Source organism: Maylandia zebra, unplaced genomic scaffold, assembly GCF_041146795.1.
Source record: "Maylandia zebra isolate NMK-2024a unplaced genomic scaffold, Mzebra_GT3a scaffold02, whole genome shotgun sequence".
Taxonomy (NCBI): domain Eukaryota; kingdom Metazoa; phylum Chordata; class Actinopteri; order Cichliformes; family Cichlidae; genus Maylandia; species Maylandia zebra.
In genome coordinates, this window is record NW_027490032.1 from 1,779,139 (window position 1) to 1,792,500 (window position 13,362).

A 13,362-nucleotide genomic window follows, 5' to 3' on the forward strand; every position below is an offset into this window, starting at 1 on the left:
GAGTGTCTAGATGATCCATGCTGAGGGAAAACTAGAACATAGAAGGAATTGCAATACATGCTTACAAAACATTTATATCAGGTCATTTTATATTAAGGTTTCATTAGAGGTTTTTGATTAGAACATTTATTTAGCAGATGACATATACATAGTCTCAGTGAGCCTCTGGTCTGGTAAAAGGTCAGAAGTGCGAGAGGTGACATAGAGGCTGAGTGAGGTCGTGACACACACACTTTTAGTCAGATTTATTTAGAGGAGAGGTTAGTCATGTCTGGCTGTAACTGCAAAATTGTCTCGGTAAAAGAGGAACCGTTCCTTGTTGTCTCGGCAAGAAAGAGGAACAAGACAAGAACTGAAAGGTAGACAGGAAGTGCCAGCCATGAAAATAGAAGATGATGTTCTTTCGAACGGTGGTAAAAGTCATTGTGGTGTTGATCTGATCTATGTATAAAATGTATTTGTGACGTTAAAGGGGCGTCATTAAATTTAAGCCCTGACAGTATAAAAATCTGTGTATGCTTTGAGTAAGTCGAAGACCACTTGCTGTCTGCGCACAGAGTGTTCTTCCCACACGTGTGTATTCATTAAAAATCATTGTTTGACCAAGAGCTTCTGGACCAAGGGTGGTTTGTACTCTCCTTCCTCAATTTTTGAACCTTAACAGGAGGAAAAATCATATCGCAGGCTGTTAAAGTAATACAGTCTGACCCGATTATTTTTGTTGTTTATACATCATTTGTTGCAGGTCATTTCTCCAGTCTTTATGTTGAACTGAGTGCACGTTTATGTGAGATTTATTTATTGGGAGGAGAGGAAACAAAATGGGAGCATAGTTAGCTAACTCTGTTGTTGCTTTCCCGTTTAGATTTTGTGCCGATTGCCCACGACATTAAAAAGAAAGCATTCTAACCATTGCCTTTTTGTTGTGAATGCAGGTATGTGACTGTGCTACACTGTTTAGAGAATTTACATTGTTTCATGTACAGCTTTAAAATATATTTCTATATTCCTTTCATTAGGGAAATTTAACATGCAATGTTAATGGTGTTGAAGTTTTTCTATTTTGGTTGTATAAATTTACCACTATATGATCACACTGCGAGTGGAAATGTAATCCTGAGAATAATGGAGGATTCCTGCGAGATTTTGTGCTGATTGCCCACGACATTAAAAAGAGAGCATTCTAACCATTGCCTTTTTGTTGTGAATGCAGATGAGAGAAGACACTACACAGAGGTCACACTAGCAACAAAAGCATTGATATATTGAAGAAAAAGAAATAGTGGAGAAAACAGAACAATAAAAGTTCAATAAACGAGATTAAATAACCCTAACCTTATTAACAATAGCATAAGACATCAAACTTTCTATAGAATAATTAAGAAATCAAATCAGGAACAATAAAACCCAACAGAAAGCCACAAAATAGCTATTTTCACTTATAATCCCAAGCTCTGTCAATTCTGGAACAATGACAAAACAATACAAATGAAAAATAAGAAAATGTTCAGATGAAGTGCAACATGTATGACAACAACTGACCCTTATGTTCGTTTATAGTCTTCTATCCATATCTAATGCACTTAAGGTAGTTTTTGAAAAAGTGAAGCTGCAGTTTGAATTCTGCATCATTTCTTCCAGGGCTTCTGAATTTGTTGTAGGTAGGATTACGGTTTCCGTCTGTTTTAGGTTGATGGTCAATTGTCACATCACCACATGAGGCAACCATCAAAGAGCCCAGGCCATCCATGAAGAACTCTAAAGTCAGAAAGAGAGATTTGCCATTTGACAAAAAAATCATACTGCAATTTTCAATGTAAACTGTTTTGAGATCTGGACTTACCTGAATGTGCTACTCGCTGGAGCTTCGGGTCAAATCTCACCCTCTGCATGGCATCTGTACGAGCCAGGAAGAAGTTGACCACTCCACTGGCCAAATGGCATTGTGGGTAACTAGGAAGGGAATGGAATTTCCCACCAGACTTCCTGTAGAGGCAGCCACCTTCGTTTTCATCTCCTTCCTCATACAGAATAGAAAAGTGAAACTTGTTCCCTTGCACTGACCCACCAACCTAATTAGAGAAAAACCAAACAACTCATTATAAAGTCAACCCTAAACAGATGTAACAGATGTTCAAAACTGGTGACTGAGAAGAATATTCTTAAATTACTTTTGAAAACAAAAGACCATCTCAGTTTGTTACATACTCAGCTCGCTTCCTCTTTTCCCCTTCCTTTTTAACTCATTAAGTGTACAGTATCACCTGTAAAAATACCATCCCATCCCCTTCACCCTAATTCTTGAATCTTGAAAATAATTTTTCTCTGTGTTGGTTAGAATTGTTAGTTTTTGCCACCTGAATACAAAAACCTAGGTGAACAACAAAGGCTGCATATTCTAAAAGTACAACGTTGGGGTCATCAGCCTACTACTGTAGCTGTTACAGTTCTACTTAAACCAGTTAAAACAAACTGAACGATCCAACACAAGCTATTTTATCCTTACCATATCTAGTTCTGGGACTGCCTCCATCACCTCCACAAGTTTCTCTATCTTTGTCTTCTCAGAAAACAAAAAGTCGTCATCCACCCACAAGAAGTACTTGGTGGTAACCTGCGACACAGCCAGATTTCTGCCTGCAAACCAGCCCTGAGGGGGAAAAAAAAACCCCATCCCAAATTCATATATCGGAATGGTACCTGGTTTGATGGTTTGACTGAAATTGTACTTGATAAATCTTCCATAAATTGAATCGACAATTGCATATCTAATATTCTATAAATGTAATTTTAGTCCAAAATATTGGTAAATACTCATAAATCATGAAATTATTGCATGTGCATACCTGTGCTGGAGGCATGATGTAATGCTGGATGTTTTCTCCAGTAATGCTCTCTGGTTCTAAGCTGTCATCTGCAATAATCACTTTTATGTTACTATAGAATTTCCGGATGCTATCCAACAACACCCTCAGTTGTTTGTAGCGCAGGAAGGTCTTTGTGACAATGGTAACTTGAGAGCTGATATCTAACAAACAGAAGTATACAGAGAATATTGTTATAAATGATGGATTACTAGTAATGGCACCGAGTAGCATTAGATTTCTGAATCATTCAAACTACCGTATTTTCACGACCATAAGGCGCACTTAAAAGTCTTAGATTTTCTTCAAAAAGTACGGCGCGCCCTATACCGCAGTGCGCCCTGTGTGTTGTAAGGAGGACGTAGTAGAGAACACCATGAGAACGCTAAACGGTGAAGTGTGGGGGCAACCCTGAAAATGGCAAAGAGACACGCTTATGAAGCACAGTTTAAACTGAAGGCCATCAGCTACGCGGAGGAACATGGAAATCGAGCAGCGGCGAGAGAATTTAAGATTAACGAATCGATGGTTCGCAAATGGAGGAAGCTAGAAAACAAGCTCTGGCAGGTCAAGAAAACGCAGCTGAGTTTCCGCGGACATAAGGCGAGGTGGCCCGAGTTGGAGGAAAGACTTGAGCGGTGGATCATCGAGCAAAGAACGAGTGGGAGAAGCGTTTCGACGGTCACCATTCGGCTAAAAGCAGTTTCACTTTCACTTTTTATGAAACGGTGCCATTTTTCCATCCGGACCAGGACTACGGTAGCGCAGCAACTTCCAGCGGATTATAAGGAAAAGCTGGCCATCTTCCGCTCCTACTGCAGCAAACACATCGGCGACAAAAACATCCAGCCCAGCCACATCACAAACATGGACGAGGTACCGCTCACTTTTGACATCCCGGTGAGTCACACTGTGGAGAAGAAGGGGACCAGCATGGTAGCGATACGCACAACGGGGCATGAAAAGTCTTCTTTCACTGTTGTGCTTGGCTGCCATGCTAATGGACAGAAACTGCCGCCTATGGTGATTTTTAAGAGAAAGACTTTGCCTAAAGAGAAGTTTCCAGCAGGAATCATCATTAAGGTAAATGAAAAGGGCTGGATGGATGAGGAAATGATGAAAGAGTGGCTGAGGGAGGTGTATGTAAGGTGCGCACACTGACGTCAGTGCGCACACTGTGTCTGAGGAGGATGTGCGGAGGTGCTTCAGGAAGGTGAACGCACGCAAAGCTACTGGTCCGGACGGGATTCCTCAAGTCATGCGCGGCTCAGCTGGCTGGAGTGTTCACGCACATCTTCAACCTTTCCCTCTCTCTGTCTGTAGTCCCAGCCTGCTTCAAAATGGCCACCATCGTCCCTGTACCCAAATCCTCCACCATCTCCTCATTGAACGACTGGCGACCTGTAGCCCTGACCCCCATCGTAAGCAAATGCTTCGAGAAGCTGGTCAGGGACTTCATCTGCTCTGCACTACCCGACTCACTGGACCCTCTACAGTTTGCATACCGCCACAACAGGTCCACTGATGATGCCATAGCCCTGACACTACACACTGCCCTGTCACACCTGGAGAAGAGAGACACGTATGTGAGGATGCTGTTTGTAGATTACAGCTCAGCATTCAATACCATCGTTCCCTCGAAGCTGGACAGGAAACTGCAGGATCTAGGACTGAGCAGCTCCCTCTGCAGCTGGATCCTTAGCTTCCTGTCTGACAGACGCCAGGTGGTCAGACTGGGCAGCATCACCTCATCCCCCATCACACTGAACACTGGTGCTCCACAGGGGTGTGTACTGAGCCCTCTCCTGTACTCACTCTACACCTACGACTGCATGGCCACTAACAACTCCAACATCATTGTGAAGTTTGCGGACGACACTACAGTGGTGGGTCTTATCACCAACGGTGATGAGACGGCTTACAGGGAGGAGGTCAGCGCCCTGACCCACTGGTGTCAAGACAACCATCTCACCCTCAACGTCGCAAAGACAAAGGAGTTGATAGTGGACTTCCGGAGGTGCAGAGAAGTACACACCCCCATCACCATCAACGGCGCTGCTGTGGAGAGAGTGAGCAGCTTCCGGTTCCTTGGCGTACACCTGGCTGAGGATCTTACGTGGTCAGTACACACAAACAAAACAGTGAAGAAGGCCCAGCAGCGCCTCTTCTTTCTCAGGAGACTGAAAAGATTCGGCATGAGCCCCCGCATCCTCAGGACCTTCTATCACTGTGCCATTGAGAGCATCCTCACTGGATGCATCACCACCTGGTATGGCAACAGCACCGCCTACAACTGCAAGCTCTCCAGCGAGTAGTGCGGTGCTCTGAACGGATAATTGGAGGTGAGCTTCCTTCCCTCCAAGACATCTACAGGAAGCGGTGCCTGAGGAAAGCGGGGAGGATCATCAAGGACTCCAGTCACCCCAGCCATAAACTGTTCAGACTGCTTCCATCAGGAAGGAGGTTCTGCAGCATCCGGTCCCGTACCAGCAGACTGAGAGACAGCTTTTTCCATCAGGCCATCAGACTGCTGAACACGTCATAGACACCTCAGCTTCACTACTGGAACTTCAACATTATGCACTCCACACTGTATATAAATGCCACTTGTTTTGCACATATTCAACTCTGTATATTTTATAATTATTATTATTATTATTATTATTTTATTTTTTTACTATTTAATTTGTAAAAATGTGTATATACACACACACACACACACACACATAGGAAAATATTTAGTATACACATCCAGAAATGCATACACTATTATATATTGTACATATATTTATTAGTTTCAGGTTGGCCATTCTTGTATTTTGCTCGTTTGTGTTGTTGTGTTTGCACATCTCTGTTGCTTGTGGGGCTCGCACACAAGAATTTCACTCGCATGTGCTGTGCCAGTGTGCCTGCACATGTGATGTGACAATAAAAAAAAAAAAAAAAAAGTGATTTGATTTATTTAAAATACAAAATATCAGTAACTGTATTCCATTACAGTTACCGTTTAAAAAGGCGATATTCAGAATACAGTTACTTTGTTGACAAAATAGTTGGTAACCTTTGGTCAATCAAAAAACTCACAATGGTCAAAGAAATAACTTTAATCTGACAAAACTAATAATAAATAAAAATTCTATAAATATTAAACAATGAAAGTCAAACCCTGCTTTTAAACCTGTCATGATCCTTGGTCATTTTGACCCAGCGTTTTGTGTTTCCTTTGGATTTCACCATGTGTTTTGTGTTAATTCTGATTTTGTATTAGTTTAGGGTTGAACCTGGAGTTTATTGTTTTATCAGCCGTACCTGTGTCTGTCCTCTTTGCGCTGTTCGTGTCCCTGTGTTTGTGTTGTAAAACAGACTGTGTGTTTCCTGTTTTACTTTGAAGGCTTGTGTCTCGTCTGGTGAATTAGGTTCAGCTGTGTTCCCCTCCTGTGTGCCATTCCCTCATTACCTTCTGTGTATTTATAGTGTGTGTCTGCCTCTGTTCCTTGTTGCGTCGTCTGTGTTTCTCAGTAAATCCTCTGTGTGACTCCGTGTTAATTCAGTGTTTCTCCGCGTCTCTCTGCGTCTCTCTGCCCAGCCTTCTTCATCTGCCATCTCTGCATATCTCCCGGTGTCCTTATGTTTTCAGGTTTGTTTGTTAGTTTTTCCCAGTTTAGGTTTATGTTCAGTTCTGCCCTCACCTTTGTTATTTTCACTGTAAATCAAGCTCCACTCGCATCTCCACTGCCATCTGCATCTTGGATCCTCATTCATTCAACCACACGACTGCTGCCCCAGCCGTGACACAACCGCTGCCCCAGCCGTGACACAACCATGCTTCAAGTGAATTACTTAAAAAAATAAATGCATGAAACAGGTCTGGACAAAAATGATGGTACCCCTAGAAAAGAATGGAAATAATGTGACCAAAGGGGCATGTTAATCCAAGGTGTGTCCACTAATCAGCATCACAGGTGTCTATAATCTTGTAATCAGTCAGTAGGCATATATATAGGACTCCAGGTAATCACTGTGTTGTTTTGTGACATGGTGTGTACCAAACTCAACATGGACCAGAGGAAGCAAAAGAAAGATTTGTCTCAGGAGATTAGAAAGATGATCATAGACAAGCATGTTAAAGGTAAATGATATAAGACCATCTCTGAGCAGCTAAATGTTCCTGTGACTACAGGTGCACATGTTATTCAGAAATTTAAGATCCATGGGACCGTAGCCAACCTCCCTGGACGTGGCCGCAGGAGAAAATTGATGACAGATCAAAGAGACGGATAATCCAAATGGTAACAAAAAAAGCCCAGGAAGACTTCTAAAGACATCCAAGCTGAACTTCATGCGCAAGAAACATCAGTGCACCATTCGTCGCTTTTTGAGCCAAAGTGGGCTACATGGGAGACGACCAAGGAGGACACCATTGTTGAAAACAAATCATAAAAAAGCCAGACTGGAGTATGCCAAACTACATGTTGACATACCACAAATCTTCTGGGAGAATGCCCTGTGGACAGATGAGACCAAAATTGAACTTTTTGCCAAGGCACATCAGCTCTATGTTCACAGATGGAAAAAAGAAGCATATCAAGAAAAGAACACTGTCCCAACTGTGAAACATGGGGGAGGCTCGGTTATGTTCTGGGGCTGTTTTGCTGCATCTGGCACAGGGTGTCTTGAATCTGTGCAGGGTACAATGAAATCTCAAGACTATTAAGGGATTCTAGAGAGAAATGTGCTGGCCAGTGTCAGGAAGCTTGGTCTCAGTCGCAGGTCAACAGGACAATGACCCAAAACACACAGCTAAAAACACCCAAGAATGGCTAAAAAAAAAAAAGCACGCATTAAGAGCCTCTAATGCCTGGATCTCAATCTCGTGGCCACTGTCACCTCTACTTGTGGCCAGCATAATGACGTGAAGAAATATTTTTAAAAATTATTATTCAAAAAATGATTTAATATGAAGGATCTTCAGGGAGTAACCATTTTTAGTAAGTTGGATTTGAGAAACGCTTACAATCTGGTCCGCATTCGCGAAGGCGATGAGTGGAAAACTGCCTTTAACACCCACCTGGGGCATTTCAAGTATTTGGTTATGCCCTTTGGCTTAACCAACGCCCCGGCAGTTTTTCAGGCATTAGTTAATAATGTGCTTCGGGATTTTATTAACCGCTTTGTTTTCGTCTACTTAGACGACATTCTGATCTTTTCAAAATCCCAGTCAGAACACAAAAACCACGTCAGGCAGGTTCTATAATGCCTCTATAATGCCTCCTTGAGAATTGACTGTTTGTCAAGGGAGAAAAATGTGAATTCCATGTCTCCACGGACGAGAGCGACTGGGGTCAAGCGAAGGAACGGCGTTTGTCCGGTTCTCTCCCGTGCACGAGAAACATGAAGATCTTTGCCTACTCGTGTCTTGTTTTGCTGTGTAGCAAATTGTCCTTAACGTTCCAGCGAATAGGTTTGTAGCGTAAACCTATCACTCTGTGCCCTCCTTCCAGGCCCCCGCCTCCCGCCCAGCTTGTGGATGGCTTGCCCGCCTACTCGATCACCCGCATCATGGACTCACGTTGCCGGGGGCGTGGTGTTCAATACCTAGTGGATTGGGAGGGGTATGGCATGGAAGAGCGTTCTTGGGTCCCGCGAGCGGCCATTCTGGATAAGCGCATGCTGCTGGAGTTCCACCGTTCGCATCCGGGTAAGCGTGGTGGGTCGCTGGGAGGCTCCCGTTAAGGGAGGGGGGTGGGGGGGTGGGGGGGGGGGGGGTACTGTCTTGGTCCCCGTGCCTCACTGGCTGACTCTGTGTTTGGCAACATGTTTTGTTTGTTTTTCCTTCGCGCTCTCTCTCCTCTGCCGGGGCAGTGCTCATTACGGGCTCCCACCCCTGGCCCACGCACCTGTGCTCACAGTCACACCTGCAGCCGATCCCAGCTGATTTGGAGCACTATTTATGATGAAGGACCTGTGTCATCCTTCGCTGGATCGTTGAGCCATCAGCGTCAGTCCCTCTGAACCTGAATCTGTATCTGAATCGGTATCTGTGAGTTTGAGACTATCCCTAACCTGGACTTGTTTCTCTGTGTGTATATAGGTCTGCCCTGGACCCGAGCGAGCGTGTGTTTGGAACCCACTGAGAGCGTGTATTGGATTAATCCCTGTTTCCCCCTGGACCCTGGAGCCCCGGACCCTTTCCCCCGCCGCATTGTATATATATCCTCACCTGGTGTCTCACTGTAAATAAACGCACTTTCTCTTTGCCAAGGATACCTGGTCTGCACGTGAGTCCGTTTCAAACATTGTGACATAATTATTATATTCTTGTGGAGTTCCTACATCTTTAGGATGATATTTCTAACTAATCAGTTACTAGTTCTTAACTAAGCAAACTGTTTCAGGTGGAAACAACTAGGAATGAAGAAGAGTTTTGAGAGTATAGTGTTTGTTTGTTTGTTTGGTTGGTTTTTTGGGGGGAGGGGGTTCTACAAGTATAAGTTAATGAGAAAATGACAATGATGGAAGGAGACAATGATTCTGCCTCAACATAACTAATGTTCTCAATTGTATGCAATGATAAAAAAGATGCAAATAATAAAGAAGCGTTTAAATGAATATGGACTTGGCTTTTGACCCCTGATGAAGAGTACACTTCTACCTGTTCCCATGTCATACAGGACTGGTACATGAGGCTGCTGGATGGTAATGGGAAACACGGCTTCATAGTTTTCAAACTGGAAAGTGACTGAACACAAAAATAACATTTGTTTAGGTTCAGAACAAGCGGGACTCTTGTTTAAAGAAAAATAACAAAGAAGCAATTCAGGACTTATTCTTTCAGTTATTTTAAATATAACATACAGGACTCATACATTAATGCTAATGTAAAATGCACATGACATTTTGCAAATTCAATTGTCATTTAAAAATGTGGGTTATAGCTCTTCACATTTTTGACACATACCAAGGTCTCCAGTGTTTATATGGTAGATGGTGCTGGTATAGGACACTTTGGCCAGCAGGTCATTGAGGACCAACAAGGTGCTAGACTCAATAGTCAGTTTTGCCTCTCCAGAACCTGTGAATTCAAACCAAACAACTTTACATTAGCTTTAAAATGAAGTTTAATTCGTTATGGCTAAGTGCCAATAGATGTGACAAATTTACTTTATGTATATTCACAGTAATATAATACTGCTGGTAATTTCTCAGAAAGGACTTATAATATAACAGGAGTAGTCTTTAATTCAGAGTAATTTATTCTGAATAATTAGGAAAGTGGTTTTCCTAATTAAATTATTCACCCATCCATTCTCTTGTGCTTATCCTTATTGGGAGGTCAGGGTGGGTCGCCACTCTGTCGCAGGCCTAACACATACATACAGACAACTATTGGCACTCACATTCACAGGCAGTTTAGAATCACCAGTTAACCTAACCTCATTAACTGCATGTGTGTGGATTCCGGGAGGAAGCCAGAGTATACAAGAGAACCAGTGAAAACACAGAGAGAACATGCAAACTCCGCACAAAAATACAGTAGGTGGAGATGAATTTAGGACCTTCTTGCTGTGATGCAACAGTGTTACGTACCATGCTTCCGTGCTGCCCAGTGCTGCCCAGCCAAAATACATTAGTTACTGATAATTGACAACGAGAATATGAAGTCCTGAACTTCACTAAATAAGATTCATGTAAAACCACCAATACTACGCTGATTGAGGAGACACAATGTCTGAAATTGTATGGAGCTATGGAGGCAAGTTAAAGGGAAAACCATTATAACTTAAAGGGTGTAAAAAAAGAAAAAAGAAAAAAGTTTTGCAGGGTAGGATTTTTTTAAAAGGTGTCAAGATGCCTTGTAAGAAAAAGAATACATGTATATGTCTTTGTCTTCTAACTTTTATCAGTCTTTTGAGATTACAATTTTTTATTTTACACAGATGTTATGGAAAAAAAATTAAAAATGATCTAAAAAAAAAGTAATATTGGCTAGCTTAATGTGTTACTGACAGGACTCACTCAAGTTAATCTGATCTTTGTGTTTAGTCAAGACTCTTGCCCATGCAAAAGATCACTCGTGTTTTGTGTTTGTTCAAGTCGAATTAGTCACTTGCCACAGTTTAAATTATTTGTAAATATCTCCAGATTGAATTAATTTTTTAACTGATTATTCTGCTTTGTTTTGCCTAGGTCACGCACTTGAGTCATGTTTCAGGCTGGGTATCGTCACTGATATCTAGAATTGATTAGATTCCAATTCACAAGGTCCTGAATAGTTTCGATCCACAATTTGATTCGATTCGATTTTAATCGGTGAAATTTTGCCGCAGTCAGAAATATTATAATTCTGATCAACTATCAGTACATTTCCATATTTTTATATCTATAAAAAGAAAGCTGACACTTGCAAGACTTAATCAAAGGTGTAAGCATCACAGCAGATGCCTTTGTGTCAAAAACACAGAAAAAGATGAAGGCGATCTTCCTGTCCTGGGATTTTATAGAAGATAACCTTAAAAATATTCTGCAATAGATCAAAAATGAAAGAAAGTCATTAACATTTGAACATTACCTGATTCTGCTGAACTGAAGCAGAGCAAAGTTACAGAGGTTTTGTTAGTGACACAGCTAAGCATTTTGCAATTTTGCATAATTTTAAAAAGTAAAAATTTCTTCAGTAGCCTGTTGAATAGCATAAATGACGTTTTCTTTTCGGAAGTAAGTAAAAGAAAAAAAACTGTGGCCGACTGCGCTGTAAACAATGGTAGAAGCAGTAGCGGTTTTTGATACGGGCGACACGGGCGGTTGCCCAGGGCGGCATCGTGGGCATCGGCAAAAAAATAAAATTGTTCGTACTCATGCTGCCCCGACATCAGCCAGCACATACTGAAGATGGCATAGGCACCGATCGGTTTTCTATCGCACATTTGCTGGGAGTAAGGACGCCCTCCGTTTGCGAGGTGCGCCTGCTGCTTGCGACACAGGGAGGAGAGGGCGGGGCTGCGGGGGATTCTCTGGCTGGCTGGAGCAGCATCTAATAACCAACTCGCAAAATAAAACAAAATAAAAACAAAACAACAAACAAGAAAACACCAGACATTATAATACAGACTTATAATTTGAAACGATGTTTTTTCGAAATTATATACGCGAAAAGTGAGCGTGAGAGGCCTCTGTGCACCTGCTCGCTGCTGAAGTCAAAGTAAACTTTATTGTCATCTTCGCTATATACAGTCCAGTATATAGAGAGACGAGACGACGAGGCTCCAGTTACAGCAGTGCAAGTAAACAAACAATAATTATAAGAAGAGTAAGAAAATAAATATACACTTTAGGACTCTGAGTAAAGGTATCAATAACAATTTAAAATTTATAATTTACAGTTTGATGATTTAAAGTGTCACACACAACCCAACCCACACAACATCGAAAGGAGCGGGCTGCTTCCAAATAGAGCACATTTCATTCATAATGTTGTAAATCAAAGCCTATTCCCAGAAATACACCTTAGACAAAGTGAATTTGTGAACTAAGATGTAGGTCTATTAGGTTAAGTTGTGGCGATCCTCGAGTTGTGTTCATACTGGAGTGCAAAATTAAAACCAGGAAGATGGACAAGAAAAGTTCAAAGCCATCGGGTGCTCAGTTTAGAAAAAAAAATAGAAAAGACAAGGAGGAGAAACGAGCAAAAGATGCAGGTAAGCAGATGTGTCATTGGATAATGGCAGGTCATCCTGAAACTATCAGAATCAGAATACTTTATTAATCCCTAAGGAAATTATGTGGGTTACAGTTGCTCCAAGAAGAAATGGTAAAAATAGCAACAGTAACAGACTAAACTCCAAACAATACATTATGTTACAGATTTTAATATTAATTAGTCATTGTCAATTGTTGATTTGTCCTGTTCTCATTGTATGACGAATTATGATGGCTGTTTGGTAGCTGTTTGCATACAATGCATACTCTCTCTCTCTCTTCATGGCCCCTGCCCCCAGCATACCCTCACCAGGTCTGTCCAGAATTTTCTGCCACAACTGATCACCAGGTGGCGCAATTCCCAGCACTCCACCCAATTAACCCAAGAAGGCTGAGCACTCTGAAGTGTTATTTGGCACACAACATAGCTGGACTGGCCTTTGGGCATACCTGGCATTTGCCCAGTGGGCCGATGGTGATTTTTCATTTTTATTTTTGTTTGTTTGTTTGTTTTTGTAACAGTATAAACAATGATAGCTGGTGGATTGGCCAGATACTGGCCGATGTGTAAAAATAACTCAGTTGTTTGGTAGTGGTTTCTACGGCGGAGCTTTCACAGAGGCCAGCAAGTGAATGAGGAAAAGGGAGGGAGGAGGAGAGACCCGAGGCGGCTGCAGGTGAACTAAACTGCAGGTAAGAAGTTATGACCTGCAGTCTATCTGGGTCAAATATAAACCAAGTTTAGGTGGAGTTTATTTTCGTTGTGCTGACTTTTTACCGTCAGTTACAATAACTCATACTG

General features: G+C 42.0%; 1 protein-coding gene across 1 annotated transcript in view; it reads right to left on the reverse strand.

Moving 5' to 3' along the window:
* Positions 1-1,139: 1,139 nt before the first annotated feature.
* LOC112429840 (beta-1,4 N-acetylgalactosaminyltransferase 2) overlaps positions 1,140-13,362 on the reverse strand; it is a 22,922-nt gene continuing 10,699 nt past the window's right edge. Inside the window, exons 7-12 of the mRNA XM_076880939.1 lie at positions 9,823-9,936; positions 9,517-9,603; positions 2,847-3,028; positions 2,507-2,650; positions 1,844-2,072; positions 1,140-1,758 (exon numbers count right to left, since the gene is read on the reverse strand). Coding sequence (XP_076737054.1) covers positions 1,565-1,758; positions 1,844-2,072; positions 2,507-2,650; positions 2,847-3,028; positions 9,517-9,603; positions 9,823-9,936 — 950 coding nt within the window. The 3' untranslated portion in view covers positions 1,140-1,564. The remainder of the gene's footprint in view (positions 1,759-1,843; positions 2,073-2,506; positions 2,651-2,846; positions 3,029-9,516; positions 9,604-9,822; positions 9,937-13,362) is intronic.